This window comes from Necator americanus, chromosome II (genome assembly GCF_031761385.1).
Source record: "Necator americanus strain Aroian chromosome II, whole genome shotgun sequence".
Lineage (NCBI taxonomy): Eukaryota > Metazoa > Nematoda > Chromadorea > Rhabditida > Ancylostomatidae > Necator > Necator americanus.
The window spans coordinates 4,775,653-4,793,938 of record NC_087372.1 but is presented as its reverse complement, the minus strand read 5'-3'; the positions used below and the strand labels follow the sequence as shown (position 1 = coordinate 4,793,938).

The following is an 18,286-nucleotide window of genomic DNA, read 5'->3' as shown; positions in this document are numbered from 1 at the left end:
CATTTCACAAAGCATTCTCATACATTTACCACAAGTATGCGAAGAAAACGAAGAAAATTACAAAGCAAATTCAGATTCAGATCAATATTTCCAGTCAACTACTTAACCAGATTGGGCGTTCACTATAAGTAAGGCATCGACTGCACTGTTCTCACCGGTTTACAGTAATTTTTTTGCACCTAAGAATATCTCGTTCTAATAAAAACATGCGATAAAATCGACTAATTTCACATATTATGAAAATATGTCTTCAGAGAATATCTCCCATGTCACGTTGACTGTTGTGAGCATCTGCGGTTAAACTTCGTACGAGTCCGTTCAATTCGGAAATCTTCATCTCAGATTCACGTAGATCATCTGACAGTGCACGAATTTTACGTTTTAATGGCTCCTAAAAGTAGAATTTTTTCGGTAGATCGGATCATTAACAGTACTTGTAGGTAGTAAATACATATTATTCCTTTTTTCCATAGTAGTTTAGTAGAGAAAGTGATTGAAATCTCTATGGATCCTAAGCAAGCGAAGTGCAGGCGAAGTTCGAATATGAAATGGGATGCGAAATGAGAGCAACATTCATTACGTGACTGTTACGTTTTTGACTATACGTATCGTTTTACGTATGTGTACTGACAATAGAAATATTAGTGACTGTAATTTTTTTGCCTGCTCACGTGCCTGTTTGTTATTATTTAGGTTCTGTTCCAGGAAACTACTAGAAAATTAATCCAAACCCACCCGGAAGAAATAATATTTTATTTTTTATATTATTATTTATTTTATTTTATTATTATATTGTTATTTTTTGTATTTATTTATTCAGGATTTTTTTGGCTCTTAAAGAACCAAAAAAACCCCATGGTCCATTGCTACCGGATCAAAAACGAACCAGAAATGGATTTTTAATAATAGATTTTTAATGCGCGAATTACAGAAGCCAGAAGTTAACAACTACGGATGTCGGGTTTATATTGTCTGCACCTCATAAAACTTTGCACGATTTATTTTTAACGCTTTAGGAAGCAGTTAAATCTAAATATTAAAAAAAAACTTATCATTTGCAAGAAGATCATCAATATACTCACATATTCTAACTGCAGACTTATCCCTTATGTCCATAATACAACTACATCGCAATTCCATGTATGATGCAGAAAAAGTCGTCGTCACGTACGAGATCATCGGCAATCAATAACTTCGATTTACTGAGCTGATTAGTATTAATTAATAAAAAATTGTGATAGTAGTCGTCATCTCATATTTGATAAATGTAAGACTTTCAAAAGATTCAACAACATGACACTCATTTGCTCAAAATGTCTTGTTTAAAAAACATCAGAAATCAATCAATCAATCCTATCCAATCATTATACGAAGATTGAGGACCAGGGTATTTTAAAGACATCATCCCACGAATCGAGATGGTGCAGACTTCAGGTGGAATGTTCGTATACGGGATGGGAGACTATGGAGAGGAGGATGATTCCGTCCATTTCTTCCTGACTGGCGTAAAAACGGCCCGGAAGATGCGGCGCCGCACAAGGCTGGCGCGCTCCAGTCGAACTCCTTGTAGAAAATAGCGCGCCAGAACGCCTGAAGCCGTATCTTCCGTTTTCTATGACAATTAGGAAGAAATGGATGGAATCACCCCCCTCTCCATAGTCTCCCATCCCGTATACGAATACTACACCTGAAATCCGTACCACCCCAGATTCGTGGAGTGATACCTTTGAGAGAACAATGGTAATTTTTCATAACTCAAGGGTTTTATGAAAAGTAATTGAAACAGTGGAGAAGTAAATGTCAAAATCTTCATAAGAAGAAAACATTGTGATTTCGAAGCAGAAAAAAGAAGAAAAATTCCTTCAGCACTTCTTAAAAAAAACCTCATTCACATTTTCGTTGTTGAGATCGCGCGGAAAAAGCGTTCAGAGACCATTAGAGGAGTTAAGCTAGCGACAGTAACAAATTTATACCACAGTTTACATTGTTTACACTTCATAAGAAATAAATATGCACTCCTGCATGTCATTATGCATGTCATCATGGTGTATTTAAGGAGATTAATGAAAAAATCGCCTATCCTTCGCAAATTTGAAGGAAAAATCTTCTATTCTTCGCATATTTGAGAAAAAATCTCATTAAAGGCATCATCCCACAAATCTGGGTTGGTGCGGATTTCGGGAAGAGAGTTCCTATACGGGGTTGTAGATTATTGGGAGGGGGTGATTCCGTCCATTTCCTCCTAATTGCCGTAAAAAAATGGCTCGGGAGATGGGGCGCGAGCACAAGGCTGGCGCGCTCCAATCGAACTCGTTGTAGAAAAAAAGCGCCCCGGAAAGGAAAAAGAACGCTCGAAGACGCATCTTCCGGGCTGTTCGTTACCGGCAATTACATAGCAAATGGACGGAATCACTCTCCTCCCTATAATCTACGACCCCGTATTGGTGTAGCCCACCTGGAACCCCCACCACCCCAGATTCGTGGGGTGATGTCTTCACCCGCGTAAGGTAACTCTCAGTAGTTCTCTCGAGTAGGAAAGGAATCCGTCGAAATGGTAAGGAAAGATCCTATCACTTTCTTAGCTCATGTTCTGTGAACATTTTGATGAGTTATGAAAAAAAATTATGGGTAAACATCAGATCAAAAATATTTCATTGGTGTTTTTTCTCTACTTTCAGGAATTACAACAAAAATACGGTCGTCAAGAAGAGCTGGCCCTATCTAACCTAGTTCAAAAGCTGTTTATGAGTTTACCTCGTAAACATGGATACGGAATGAAAAACACTTCCCTAAATATGTATATAATTAAATATTTTTATTTTCCGACTCGCTAGTTGATATACAGGTGAACACAAAATGATATATAATGCTTATCATGCACACTAACAAAAACAATGCATGCGACGACAACAAATAGTGCACAAGATCCGTGCGAACCATCTAAGGAGGTGGTTGAGACGGTGCAGAGATGTGCTTTAGCTAGGTTAGTGAAGTTACGAGAGATAGCCATGTCTATATAATAATATTAGAAGCGTAATGAATTGTTAGTGATGCTTCTAGGCCTAACCTGCATTTTATATTCGGCCGATTCCAGCGTTCGTCTCAGTTCATCACGTGATTGTTGAAGTTCAGCAGCTCTGAAAAAAAAAACAAAACAGAACTTAAAGTTATGTTCTATACTGCACACAGATAGATTATCATGCAACAGGGGAATAAAATGTGAAAGATCGGGATTATGGTAGGTTTCATGCTTAGATAAGGTCATCTCAGAAAGCGTTCAACCGGGCTGACGTGACGCGTCTGCGTGCGATGCGAATTGTTACGCCTCTTTGATGCTTCCGCCGATGAATGACACAATTTCATCAGGTTCTTTTCCTTGAATCAGGTTCATCAGATAATTTTTTCGGGACACCAGCATCAATTGCAGCTGACGCGTCGCGACACCGCGGTTGAACGCTTTTGGCAGCAAGTATAGGAGTCTTTTTTTCTCTTCAGCATATTTTTCACTATGAAAACAACTGAAAAAAAAAACAAATCAAAGCTTTGCAGTCACCTTGCAACTACACTAGGACACGAAACAGTTAAAGTGGGGAAAAGCCTAAACAAGGGGTAAAAAATCTGGATCGCAGAAAAGTGTTCAGAATTTTCGGAGATTAATTCATTAAGCACTGAAAGACAAAAATTACGATGAGAAATTCGGAGATTTTTAGATGAACGTGTTGGTACTAAAATTGCTTCAGGATCAGTCATTTACTACACTATAACGTAATAAAATAATAATTACTACTAGTACTAGTACTCACTAAACACAATACACTGTGATGTCAACAATTACCGCGAAATATTTATTTTAAATTTCTTGACAACACACCAATTGAGCAACTCGATCTGATAAGGAAAAATAGAGAGCGAGAGATTGGGATCTTAAACAGAGATTCAGATGACCTAAACGCTTCTACTTTTTTTATGGGGGCGCGTAATGATTAGACTTATAAATCTCTTCCGATTCCACTATTTACACCTCGCTCCCTAGGAAAGTGGAGGTCTTAACATTGCCTTGGTTCCAGTATCACTTTCTATTTGGTTCTATAAAAAAGCAACACGAAAATGTGTGAAAACCTTTTTGGGGAGCGACCGAGTTACAATCGGCGTCGAATGCGCGCAAAAGTATAGCGACGCGACACGTCCGCGTCAAAGGCCGGCGCTACTACCCTATGGGGTCCCCTATCAAAGTGGCGAAACTGCGTAAGCAGATGCCTCCGTCACGCAAAGAAGTCGCGTCACTGACGCGTCGCGTTATCTCGGCTGAGCAATTTTGTCGCCAACTATAAACGTGACCAGTAAAATGCCTGGTTCGAAGCAATTGACATTCACCGAACTACGACGGTTCATCTGCCTACTAAGCGGCGAAGGAGAACGCATTCAATGCATTAGGCAGGAAAATCCTACAAGAGCGTGCTAGAGAACCGTTTCGTTTCTTTGACTGATACATCAATCGCCAAATAATCACTCAACGTTTTATGGTGCAGCGCTATATAGCGAAATTCTACACTGTGACTAGCTAGAAGAAGCTCGTTGGTGGGATGATCGTTGTGGTGCAAAAAAAAAGCAGGATGGATTTGTGACGAGACACAGAAGCAGACAACAAAAGCGTAACTACATATATCTATGAGCTCTACCCGCAACTACAAATCTAAATCACAATTTCTAACCGGTTTTTCTAAGGTTTCCTTTATAATGATCAGGGAAAAAAAAGTAGCTCAAAGCTTCATCATTAGCGGAATAAAGGCAGCTGCAATGTGATTAATTTTATTCCAGCACTTCTACTGCTAGCATTGGATAGCGCTATAATAACGAGTACGTATTTAGAGGATCATTAGACCTGCGGGAATTTTCGGTAGCGTCACGTGTTACCGTAGCCAGCACATCTTGGAGATCAACCAATTGTTTTTTCATTGAAGTGCATTCGGTTTCGATTTCTCGGTGCTTAAATAAAAAAATATGCAGGTTATCGGAAAATATTGAGCATTTAGTACACCTCACAGCCTCCTCCCATTCATGTTTCTCTTTTTGCACTTGTTTCTTCCATTCCTCATTTAAATTCTGTAGTTCTTTCTCGAAATTTGCCACTCGTTCTTCGAGCTCGGCATTTCTGAAAATTCGCAAAAGACCCATCGTGGAAGAATTAGAAAATTCTCGAAAAATTTTCTACCTTGCATGCAATAATGTGTTGTCCTGCATGACCGTCGTTTGCAATTCATTCAATTCGTCAAATTTACCCTGAATTTCATTTGCAGCTGCTTGAGCTTTTGCTGCTTGAACTTCATGACGTTTAGCATTTTCCAGCGCATCCAGATAAGCAAGGACACCGTCTGCATTCTGTAAGAAAAAGCACTTCAACCTCGAAAACTCATCTCTGTTGACTCTAGCTTAGAATTTTCTGGAGATGGAGGAGATTTTAAGTGACTAACATTGATGTCAATGGCATTGGCCAGTGGCCTAAGTTGGGCTAACTCATTCGACAGGAGTTCACGAGACACGATAGCCATTTGTAGTTGCTCGGATAATTCCGCTGATTTCGCCACAGCTGCCTCCAGGCTAATCGACAGCGAAGAGTTCCTTGAATAAAAAGGCCCTTATAATCTTGACAACTTCAGAATACTGTAGCCATCTACAGTAGGACCTCACTTTTCTCTTGCCTCACGCAGCTCATCGTCAAGTCTTCTGTTTTTCGCTTCGAGTTCTTCTTTAGTCCTGGCTAGTTCAGTTTCCTTATCCAGGAGTCTTGTAGTTAGCTCTCTTACCTTAATAGACATTCCATTATCTCAACAGACATATGTGTCCACACTAGAAAACTATTGAATACGAGAGAAAAAGAGAATAACGACCGCCGGTTAGGTCCCTGTAGGTCCCACAGTGAGACTGAAGAGTCACCTATATTATAAATGAGCGTATATGAAAGAAATACTTATAATCCAATTTTCAGGAAGGTCTCAGATATAAAATCAGGTAAATCCAATTATACTGGTGATAACTAGGAGAATGAAAGATCTTCAGAAAGGAAGTTGAAACGCATTTAAAGGTTTTTCTCATTTGTTTCTCATTTTTCTTCTAAGGAGAAGCCATAAAAAAGAATTCGATATATTCGATGACTTCATGTAATTCAGGAAATCGTAAGTTAACCCTATCTTGGAAGAGTTAATTGATCATTAGCGAATTTCCATTTAGCTCCATAGTATAAATAATATTTGAAGTTACAAGAGAAGAATTGTTGCCCTCATAATTTTTTAAATTCATAAACCTAAATGAATATGTAGCAAGTAGCAACGCTTGGAAGAATTCTTGTTCCCATGGAGGTGTATGTCACTCATAGAATGATAATTTATAATTTAATAATAAATAATTATAATTTATAATAATTATAATTAGTAATAATAATAATAAATTAATATAATTATAGTAAATAATAGTATAATAATAATAACTTAATATAATATAATAAAAATAATTGATAATAATTAGTTAATAAAGAATATAATAATTATAATCTATTTCTAGTAGTGAAGTAGTTGCATTTTTTTCGTATTTTTTTATGTACCAGTAATTTTTGTTTATGTATTTCGTCCTTCAGGTTCTTCTTTTGAAATAAAATTCCCGAAAGTCATAAAGTTCTAAACCATCTGATCTATCCGTAGATCACAGTTTGAAAAATCAATAATTTCTCATACTTTATCGCCAAGGTAGTTCTGCTCAGTGCTCAACTTTCTCAACATAGTCAATTCTTCGTCCATCGCTTGAAGTCGTGCCACATAATCTTCACATTTTTCCTGTTGAATTTTAAGCTCCCTGAAAATGTTTTCCTAGAGTATTTTTTTTCATCTTTATGAGAAAATTCCACAATGAAAACTCACTTTTCACCTTGCAACATTTTTTCACTGGTTCTTCGCATTTCCTCACGCTGCTGATCGATAATCACATCCTTTCCGGTGGAAATTTTTGCCAAATCGACAAATTGCTGCTCGATTGGAGATAGTTTACGGCCGATTTTTTGTAACTGTCGTTCTCGTTCCTGGAATGGAATGATGCCTGGGGCAAAATCCTAGATTTGTAAGAAAATTTCCCCCTTTTTTTTTTGCTGGCGAAGAGAATGTTTCTGAAAACAGTGGATGCCGCAGCGGGAGCAAACACATAGACCATAGGAACATATGGCAAAGTTTATCCTCTCTCTTTCTGCTTTGTTTTTTTTTCTCGTCTATTTTTTTGTCTGTTCGCAAAAAATTTTAGTGAAGGACCTACCTGAATTGCTTTTAACGGCTCAGCATTTTCTGTTGCAACAACAAGACGTTTCTCGTTTTCCAGACCACTATCCGGTGATGTTTTTCCGGTATTTTTTCGCGTTCGGTAGGGAATTTCTGCAAGAAAAAAACACATGTTTTGTAACATAAATTCGTCCTGATCGTGATAATTGCGCTTTTTTCATTGGAAAATTCACGTGGATACGGTAGTGGAGTATACTGTAATCGCAGAGTGGTCCTCACCAAATAAGTTAGTCCCCAGCAATTTTTGCACCGCATTCACAGAACGTTCAAACTGTTTCGTAGCGGTTTCATAGTTGCCCAACGATTGCATCCCAGCATGGCATCGTTGACCTAAATTTTTCCAGAGCTCAATTTCTTCCATAGAATCATTTGTAATCGTCATAATCCTCGGTATAATAAATAGTATCCTTAGCAATTATACGAAACTATACTAACTAACTTAGAGTCACATAATATTGTCGATCGTCCCACGATCCACCTGGTGGCATGAATTTTTTCCCATCAAATTTCACCGCACTACGACAATCTGCTTCACGATCACGATAGTACATCCCGGAGCATCCTAGAACAAACAATAATAATGGTAAATAATTAAATAAATAAGTATAAATTCCGTCTAAATTTAAATAAATGAGTTTTATAGAAACTGTAAAGGTATAATTGAGCAACAATGGATTTGATCCGCACCCGGAAAAGCTGTCTGTAGTGATGTCCATAGTAAACCGTCATCTTCGTCAAGTTCAAGTACAGCCGGTTCGACACAAACCCTCAAGGATCGTACTGAAATGAATTTATTTATAAATTTCTAATTAATTCTAATTCCTTTTAATTGACAATTTCTTGGCAAAATTCCAAGAAATTAAGAAGAGAAAGGAAGGAGTTTTTGAGTGCTTAGAGAAGGAATTTTAAATAATCAATAAATGAACAAATAAATGAAAAAAGTTCTTTTTTCGTTGAATCAATGGTTGAAATTATGATCTCAATTCATACTAAATAAATAACGCTATAAAATATCGTCATAAATAACCTTGCGATAAATCAACAAATCACTAGAAATCGTTGTTTTTTTTTCTAGAAACGCCTATTATCTCTGTGATGGGAAAGTGTTCTGGAACCGAAAAAGTGAAAAGTATTTATTTCCTTTAAGGGTTATTTAGGTGGTTAGAAACCTAACTGCTGTGTATAGAAAGTTCTAGAAGAAAATGTTTTAATTTTTCTTCTTAATCACTGATCATAAATATAGTACTGTCACCCATTCTTAACACATTACCATACCCTTATGACTTCTTAATCGTTCTCAAAAAAAAGAAAGAAAGACGATGTAGGAACTTGAAACAGTGTCAATAAGTGACAATAAATGAATAACGTTCTCTCTTCGCGTTGAGAATGGGGTTGAATTCATAATGTCGATTCATACTAAGTAAACAACACTAGAAATGGTTATAAATAACCTGCCGATGAATCAACAAGGAATAGGAATCAAAGGAGAGACTGTTTTTATGTTTGCAAAAAAAAAATATCGATCGCCACATATACTAGCGCAAGTGTTCGAATTATTCAGGAAATGTAACTTATTTAGTTATTTGTTTATTTCATTTATTACGCTCAAAGGTGTGCCCAGCGAGTAATTTATGATGAAAAATTGACAACGACGTTCAGAACTGGTATTTGAATAATGTTAGAGTCAATGCAATAGAGTTACGCGGTCAAAATCGACTAGTTTTCCTCAAAATTTTTCAATCTGTAGAATGATGACACTTTGTTTTGTTATTTTGTTTTTTTAAACGCGGTTTCTATTTCGTTTGAGACTGATGGAATGAGGAAATCCCCTCGCTTCGAACAATTTGATCATTTTAATAAGATTTTAATCGATTTATGCAGAGTCTTGCACCCCTTCTATTTATTTATTTATTTATTTATTTATTCAAATAGACCAATGGATAGAAAAGGATGTTGCGCTTGGCGCATCAATCCACTTTGGATGCGACGATTCCTTTTACTGTAATTCCTATTCGTTTTGGAACCCGTTGCACCCCCCTCCTCCCCCCCCAAAGAATGACTTGCGGGGGCCAGACGATGATCAAGTAAGTGATTTTATCTTCCCGGACAAGATTGGTACCATTTTATCGACTCCGGGAAGATGAAAGGCCTGGTTGACACCGGAGGGTTTTGAACCGTCAACCGTGCGGCTACAGCGGACCTCTTACCGACTGCGCTACACCCAGTCTATAGAGCAACGGTGCACAAAAAAAAAAGAAAAAATGAAAAAAAAAGAAAACATACTTGTCTGTGTCCGAACATTTTTTTGTGAAAATCGGCACACAATTTGTTGTTAGTGTAACCTTTCAAATTCCTTTACACTACTCATATTACTGAAACACATTCGTACTGATGATAGGAGGCTTAATTTGGTTGAAAAACCAAAAAAAAAAGAAGGCAATTATTCATCTTCAATTGTTTAAAGAAGAAAAAAAGTGGAAAGATCAGCATTTTTAATTCGACGAAATGTGTCTACGTAAGTGCATAAAACGCTATTTTATTATTTATATATTATATATTTATTTATTTATTATTACATTATATATTTATTTATTACAATTTATTTATGTATTACATATTTATATTTTATTTAGATTTTATTATTTATAATATTTATTTGATTTACCTAATGCTTCTCAATTTGATGGGAGGGACTAGAGATATTTTGTTCCTTCATTCATCGCCGGGAGAAAAAAAAACACAGCTGACGTCAGCTACCATTACCGTATCATCTCCATTAAACACCCTTTCAATGCACTTTAATTTTTATAAGATGAACAGACGTTTCTCTTTGAAACCGACTCCCACCATTCCTCCTAGAACTTCACAAACAATTAGTAGCCTGCGAGCCGTTTTGCTTCTATCGCGTCCTTGAAAACGGCGAAAAATTCGAGGATTCCTGGCGAAACCATCCTGAATTTTTCCCTGCTGTTTCACAACATGGGCATCAGAAGCGACTGATTAGCATTGAATCGAAAGCGTTTTTCTGCTGAAGCGTCCCTGCAGAAGTTTCCCGCAGGAAGTAAACAGAACCATAAATCTTGTTGTCGAATTTTATTCACCCTGATGTGATGTGATAAAAACACTCGTTCAAATGAGTACCGTAAAAAAGAGATTTATTGCGAACAGTGGCTGCGATAAAATCCACTACGACGAAGAAAAAATCCAACAGCAAATCACTGGTTGATAGCTCCAAGCGTTATGGTTAATGGCTGTATTTTATTCAATCCACATTTTTGTTGAAAACTCCGGCTTATTTTCTTGTTGAAACAAAATTTTTCCTCTGTTGAGAGAAAGTAGCTGAATCCCTGATATTTTAATTTTCAATGTAGTAGAATCATTCCTCAGGAGCCTAATTCCATGCGAACAGCTCAACGTTGATCAAAACACCGTTTTACGAATATTTCTTCAAAAAAATCCCCCGTTGGAAACTTCAACCTCAAATGTTAGTTAGAATGAAATGTTTCAGGTATTAGAAAAGCTAAAAAAAAGAGGTAAGAGAAAGCCCACGTGCTCTTTTTTCTAACAAAAAATCGATACTATGATCGTTTGCATAGTGAAAATTATGTCGATTTAAGAAGAAGCGCAGTCTTAAGGTGAAACACACTAGTAAATCACTAATTTTTGTTTTCTATGTTGTCGAATTTCCAGATAATTTCAGTTTCGGAAAGAAAATCAAATGACGTAGCTTTCTTAATAAAAATTTTTCTTAAAGGTCTCTTAATTAGCATTTTTGCTTGTAATGGAATTCAGTTGCACTCAAAACTTAAAAACAAAGCAATCTGTGCTTCTTGGGGAGAATCGCAGGTAGAAAAAACTTTCACGAAAAAAACCCCCGCAAAAATGGATTCGCAAGCTCATTATAGAATGAGGCTGAGTTACACGAATAAAATATAATAATTTTCAATTTTTTCTCGTTTATTTACGTACTAAATAAAATCCGTAGATGCGCCATTTAATGACATTGTGGATCTCGTAAGAACAATGATCATAAAGAATTGAAAAATGCTACGTAGCGGGGTGTTCATGAAAATTTTCACCACTCTCACATTGATTTTCAGATAGATCCTTGCATATTTTTCTCTGAAGAAAAAGAAAATCGCTATTACAGCATAACAGCATTTCTTTGACGCCGAACGCGCAATTGCACACATGTGACAATCCAGTAGAAAGACAGTTGTGATCTATCAGGATTTTGCTGATGTTTGAAAGATATCGGGTATCACCGTATGCAAGAAAAACAGCTGAAATTATGTCTGTTTGTTTTTTTGGGGCAACACTTTTGCTATTATGTTCATAAATTAGTCATAACCAAGGCGATTATGGATAAAATTGCAAATATTTTGTTCGGATATATTTCTGTATCCCTTTTTTGTATTTTATTTGGATATTTTTCTCATATCAACATTTTTTGTAATAACAATACCACTAATAAATAACAATAGTACCTTGAAAATTATAAATTTGTGAGTTAGAGACCAAAAACAAGAGGTGTATCGTGAATATGTAGTAGATTCGTCCTTTTCGCTAGCAATTTACTGTTTAAAAAAAAGGAGCCAGAGTTAAATCCTGACTGAAAAAACGAGCTGCCTTGCGTCCAGAATTTTTTTCGCTATTAAAAGGCGATAAGTGTTCTTATTGGGTGACGTCATTAACAAAAAAGAATTACTCAATATGTAGAGGCTTTTACAACAAAAAAAAAACAAATAATTCTAGTTCAGGAAAAAAATTCAGGAAAAAAACCAGTTTTTCATTTTGACTCGAGCATATGCTGTAGTGAGTACAAACAGGATTTTCGTTAATAGAATTCTTCCGTAGTTATTCAGTTTTCGATAATACTTCTTTTTTTCTTTAAAGATTTTTTCTCTTTTCAGGATCGTGTAGGAGTTTTTTCATCCACGAATTTCTTGGAAAAACTGATCGTATGCCTGTTTTCAGCCCTTAAAGCAAGTGACTTCGAAATCAGTGACGAGCCATGTGACAGTTTGATTCAGTCAACGTTTCTCTTATCTCAGAGGGGTCTTCGCGTCAACAACGCTTGTGTTCAAACTAATTCAGCAGTTTCTGCTGCACTCCCCACAAATTCTGAAGATGTATCCAGAAAAACAACGATTTACACTCAAACAATGAGAGTTCGAGAGACTTTTCCAGATATCCGTGGATGTCACGCGCATGCACGAATTATAGAAACAACGAACGCGTGCAGGTGAAAAAACTCCTTAGCAACAGTTGTTACTTCACTGTAACAAACTAAACGGTCATTAGTAATCTGTGACATGAGAACTTTTTAGGAGAAAAAATCTGCACGTTTCCTTGGAATATTACAAAGCAAAGAAAAGATGTACATTCGAGAGATAAATCTAATTCTAGAACATTTCACAGAAAAAAAATTTTCTTTTCATTTCTCGTAGAAATCTTTTCAAAACTTTTTTTCCTAAAATTCATCGTAGTTAACCAGACATTTTCTAAGATACTTCGTTTTATTATTTCATTCCAGGAAATTCTATATTCACAAATTCATACTATTCATTATTGAATTCATAATTCAAATTCATATTCTATATTCGTTTTTTCTTTCACAATCTCAAATTTCTTTTTTTTTCTGACTTCGAAAATGTTCAAATTTCAAAACAAAACTTCCATCGTGATCTGAAAAAAATTATTCTTTTAATTGCTGAAATGAAGACGTTTGAATGGATCTAATAGTACAGAGGTATGTTTTCTTTTAAAAAAGTATCTTTTTTCTGCAGAATGATTTTTCCTCAGTTTTTTACTTTTTACTTTAATTTTCTTTTTGAAATTTCCATCACCTTTTCTACTGTCACTGGTGATTTATGAATGTTTCTGTAGAGATCCCTATGTCTGAATATATAAGGAGTCAGTAAAGAAAAAAAGGAAGACATTATTCATGCGTTCCAGGGGCATCCAAACTGCATCCGGTTTCAATAAATTGACTTCGACAAAAACCCGTCTGCATACATTCCACGCCTTTCATTCCATTTCCACAAAATAGAAAAAAATATTATTTATGATTTACCGAAGTTACGACTTGCTATACTACCAATAGTAGAATTCTCAGTCGCAAAAAAAAAATCTTCTCATTCCACCTACATTTTTAGGAAATTAGCCAGATAGATATTTACAGTATCTAAATACATATTTCACATATAATAAAATTTAAAATGTTTAAAATAAACGAAATCCGTCAATTCCCTCCAAGAGATGATTTCTGTAACGAAAAACACATTCGAAATCACCTATAAAAACAAAGAATTACTGTAATTCAATTACCGTACTGTTTCGATGATGGATTATTTCAGTACGAAATCAAATATTTGTTCAGCCTAAGTGGTTTATGATCGATTCTACAACGATTCATCATGAGATCAGCAATATTTTGCGGTTAGCTGAGCCGATCACTTCATAATTTCACATCGAAAGAATCAGATGTGGGCGAACGTCGTATGTCTGTAGAAAACATCATCCGAAGCATCATAGAACACTATCTGTTATGATTCCAGCAAGCGGACCGTGAAAATCATCAAAACACGCGGTGAAATTAACAGTTTACGACTATTCGAACCAGTTCTTGTGATGGTGGCGTGGTGCAGAACTGATCACATAGTTGTTTGATAAGGGAACAGGTCGAAAATAGGCATGAAGAATTTGCAAAATCATGAAAATTGGAAGAAAAAAGCGCTGTCGTGCGTGTCCTGTAAGAAAACTGGGAGCAGTAGAAGAAAAATCCTGAAATAAAACAGTAATTGATAAAGAAGCCGACTCCTATTCACGGTAGTTTATATTTTCTCACGTAAACATACACATATTTTTAGGAACACGCAACAAACCCTCTGTTGCTACAGTAGACCACGATCAAAAATAGGTTCGGATGCATTCAAAACATGGAGAATACTTCTATGGACCTTCTCGAAGTTCGAAAAAAGAAAATAAATGTGAGATTAGTGAAAATACATCAATAGGATGGTATTTGTGTAATTTTATTCAAAATTAATCCCCGGTAAAATTCTCCTCTTTTTTCTCGTTCAAATTATCCGCATAAATTCTGAAGCGCACAGGGAAATGTTATGATTGCGCTCTGCTGCGCCTATAAATTCCACATACATGAGCATAATGAATCACGTCTGTTGTCTTCGTTTAAACGGTCGAAAAAAAAGAGTTCTTTTTCATCGGGAATTCCGCAGCACTATCAATATTTCGTGAGCGAGCGAGCGCAATCAGCTACATATATGTACGTTTGATCCGATTAATTCTTATCTAACATGCTTCGTGGATTTTTGCTTTTCTATGTTGAGTAGCACGTACTCAAGAAACCCGCACGCAAGCTACACCAACGAATATTTCTTAGAGGGGCATTAGGAGATTTTTCTGGGATTCTTTCTTTTTCAGTTTTTTTTTCTTTAATTTTCAAAAAAAAAAATCCAATTTTTTCCACTTTTTTCAACTTTTCAACAAACTTTTGGAATTTCTTAAATTCTTTTTTCTTGGAAAATTTCAAACGGCTTCGTTCATGTATGTCTTTTCACTATATTTACCCCTTCTACATTATTATTTATCCATACTACATTCTATCATCTATTTATATTACTTTTTTAAAATAATATAAATCTTGATTCTTCCAGAATTCCGACCTCGAACGACACTGAGTTTTATGTCAAGGATGCGCTTGATGCTTTAATTTGCCGCTTACATGATCTTTGACTTCCAGACAGCAAATAATCCAAGATTTTAGCGACAATGTCTGTGACCGCATACTGAACGCATCCGAATGTTTACTCGCCCGGAAATGTTGCAGTTGAGCTGAGGTACGTGAACAAATCTGCACTCAACAAATTGAGTGAAGAGGAAATGTGCTTGAGTACCACTTATAAGTTCACCACACTAAATTTCCCCGCTTCGACAATGTTCACAAACAGAAATAATCAAGAAAATTTAGAAAAAATAGCATATATAAAGGAACAATCGATGATTATGGTCAAAACTCCGTAGATCAACGATTGAAGTCGTTCTCTGACATGTTTGGCCGATTGCCAAATCATGGAATTCACGCAAATCCAAAATCTTCGGAAAGTAATTATACACTTTTCATCGTAAGCTACGGTCTGCTTCAACTTATCTTATCCTCTCTCCTCCCCGTAGCGTCCACTCGTCTGTGGAATACAACAAAAAATTCCCGGAAAAAACCCCGTAGAACTAGATTTTCACATCTAAATGGCACTTACATTGCGTGCAAAGCACTGTTAATCAACTGCACTTAGCATTTGTTCAAGGAATGTTAGCAAAAAAGAAAAAAAGAGAAGAAATTGGCCCCACGTCGTAACATCCGCCCCGAAAAAGAAACATTCGGAACAGGTAAACAAGTTCAGCGTAAAAAAAGGCCGGGAGTTTTTTTTCCCCCAAATATGGGTTGTCGAATCATTTGGATACATAAAAATATTTTATTCAACTCGGACTTAAGGTGAGAAATATTTGCTTAACTCGAATCTTTCCAAGAAGATTCATCAGATCCATGCTAAGTGGCTAATTTTATGGACCATGCAACAATTACTACTGGAAACTCTGAGTATTAAATAAGGATTTAGTACAGTTCTTAGTTAATCCATTAATGTCAAATTAAACTAAACACTTTTTATACTAATGAGAACAATTTTCAACTCAAATACGATATTTTCAAACGGATAAAAGAAAAAAGTAATAAATAAATAGAAGAAATAAATTTAAATCTAAATTTTCAATTCGAATAAAAGAACGAAATGGAGAAACCATGCGTAGGCGGCGGTGTGGGACGTTTGCAGATAATATAGTTATCTATTCGGGAAAGAAATTATTATTCCAGAGAAACTTCCATGGATTCGACTCGAGATTAACGGCTTATTCCTCGTTTGCATATTTTCAAATAAGAAGTGCAGAAGAAGATTTTTATAGAGATTTTCGGTCTTTAATTACTAACAGTTTTTCACGATCCATGATAATTTCTCTTATTCTTCTCATTCTTCCACAAAGCGAAGCAGCGCCGGAAATGGCGGGAAATGATGCTTTCGCGTTCAAAATTGCTAACGCTTCGGTTCCTGGCTTTTCTAGAATCCGAGAGACGATGTATTCAGATGGAAAGCGTTTTTTTTCCTCGCAGTGGCAGCAATTTCACCTCATCTATATAATTCACCAGAAATCTGGATAGAGTTGACTTGCACTTTTACATATCCAATTGAACTATCTATTCGAAAGTACCCTGTCCCTTTCATGGATTTTTGTACAAACACAACACTTCGATCCACCGTATCCTGATAAATTTGTTCATATGGGATCCCCTTACTCGGCGAAAACTTTAAAAAGCGGAAAATGCAATCGATAGCCGGGAAAAGGATTGTTTTCGAGGTTGGAAGTTCACATTTATGCGATGACTTGTTGACAAAATGGCAAGAAAACAAGACGACGATAAGGGAAGCTGATGCTACTGCAGCGAGCGTGGTGAAGGTCAAACGACGGTCGAATGAGGAGCTTAGGAAAATCGAATAAATCAGAAATTTACGGAAAGACAAGAAAAAAGAGTATCCGAATTTAAAAACATTACAGTGGAAAGAAAGTTCAGCAAAGTTCTCGGAAAGGCACTAAAATAAATAGTGGAAATGAGGATTGAACAATAGAAAAGGAGAATTCTTCCAAAAAATCACCTACCTGTGCCAATTTGGCTGCTCATCATAACCCTGGATGGGAGTGAGGAGGCTTCCCGAGGATGTCGTGGAGGTTCGAACTTCTCTCACACACACACGCACACACAACGCCCAACACAGACACTTGCACACACAGAACAGGAGGGTAGGCGTGACATTTGTGGGCGGCCACTGCCTTTGAATCGATTTCGTACGTCCCTCGGTCCGTCCGTACGTCCGTTGTTCACAGTTGCACGTGAAATTCCCGAATCAAAAACGATGATAAAAGTAAATAACATCGCTAGTAAATAGTCCGCAGATTACTGTATTCGCACCGTCTATGAGGTTAAAGTCCAGGAAGAAGTCACATGAATCAAGACGGGCTCTCGGAAAAGGGGGTTGCAAGGAACCAGAGAGTTCCAAAGTTGATCATGGTAGATAGCCAATAGCCAAAAAATCCGGAGGATCCGATTCCAGCTGGGATTTCGATGTTGAATGCAAGTTTTTTTTTTACAAACAATATCCTTTCCTACATGTATTTACTTGCACTGTAAATAACCAGAGAAAAACTCAATCATTCAGTTCGCTGTCTGCGTTATTCAAAAATTCCACTCTAATAGGAAACATACGAAAAAAAAAGGATAACATTTTTTTTCATCATCTCAAAGGTACTGATCATCTCCCTCAAAGGAAAATCCTCCATTTTGCAAGGATGGAAACGTTCATAATGAGAACCTAGCATTCTATATCATTCTTTCTCTCTCCTCCTTCTCCTCCTCCTCTTCCTCTTTGTTCCATTTATTTACGATTATTCCAACCCCGATTGAGTAATTTGAAAATTGGTTAACTTAATTTTATTAGTTTATTTATAATTCATAAATCAATTTATAATTTATTTTATTAATTTGCTTCAAAAACACCGATCCTTGTCATCTGGAAATTTTTCCGGTGTCCTTGTCTATTCGAATTCTTGTACACGCCATTAAAACCGCTTTTTCTTTCTCGGGGCGCATAGATCTTAAACATTTTTGTCATTTTCGGCGGTGCATTCTCACGTTAATGTCTTCATTGATCGCTCAATGCCATTTCATTAGCGTAATAAACAAAAAAAAGTATTTACAGCGCACCGCATTTTTTTTTCTGAGAATGCACGCACTTTTACACTTTAATTCTAGGAAACCTTCCGTGGACACGGTGGTTTGTTCGTACTGAACAATGAAAAAATACGTAAAAATGATTCGTGGCCAGAAAAGGTTCACA

General features: G+C 36.3%; 1 protein-coding gene across 1 annotated transcript; it reads right to left on the bottom strand.

Annotated features, from left to right (window-relative positions):
• Positions 1-250: 250 nt before the first annotated feature.
• RB195_016873 (uncharacterized protein) lies at positions 251-17,076 on the bottom strand (the record flags this gene model as incomplete). The annotated part of the gene is made up of 14 exons (XM_013449806.2): positions 251-391; positions 3,068-3,137; positions 4,883-4,986; positions 5,044-5,152; positions 5,213-5,379; positions 5,472-5,619; positions 5,689-5,804; positions 6,729-6,846; positions 6,912-7,069; positions 7,297-7,412; positions 7,539-7,649; positions 7,759-7,881; positions 8,007-8,099; positions 17,052-17,076. The coding sequence occupies 14 exons, from the start codon at positions 17,074-17,076 to the stop codon at positions 251-253; spliced, it is 1,599 nt and encodes a 532-aa protein (XP_013305260.2).
• Positions 17,077-18,286: the final 1,210 nt, after the last annotated feature.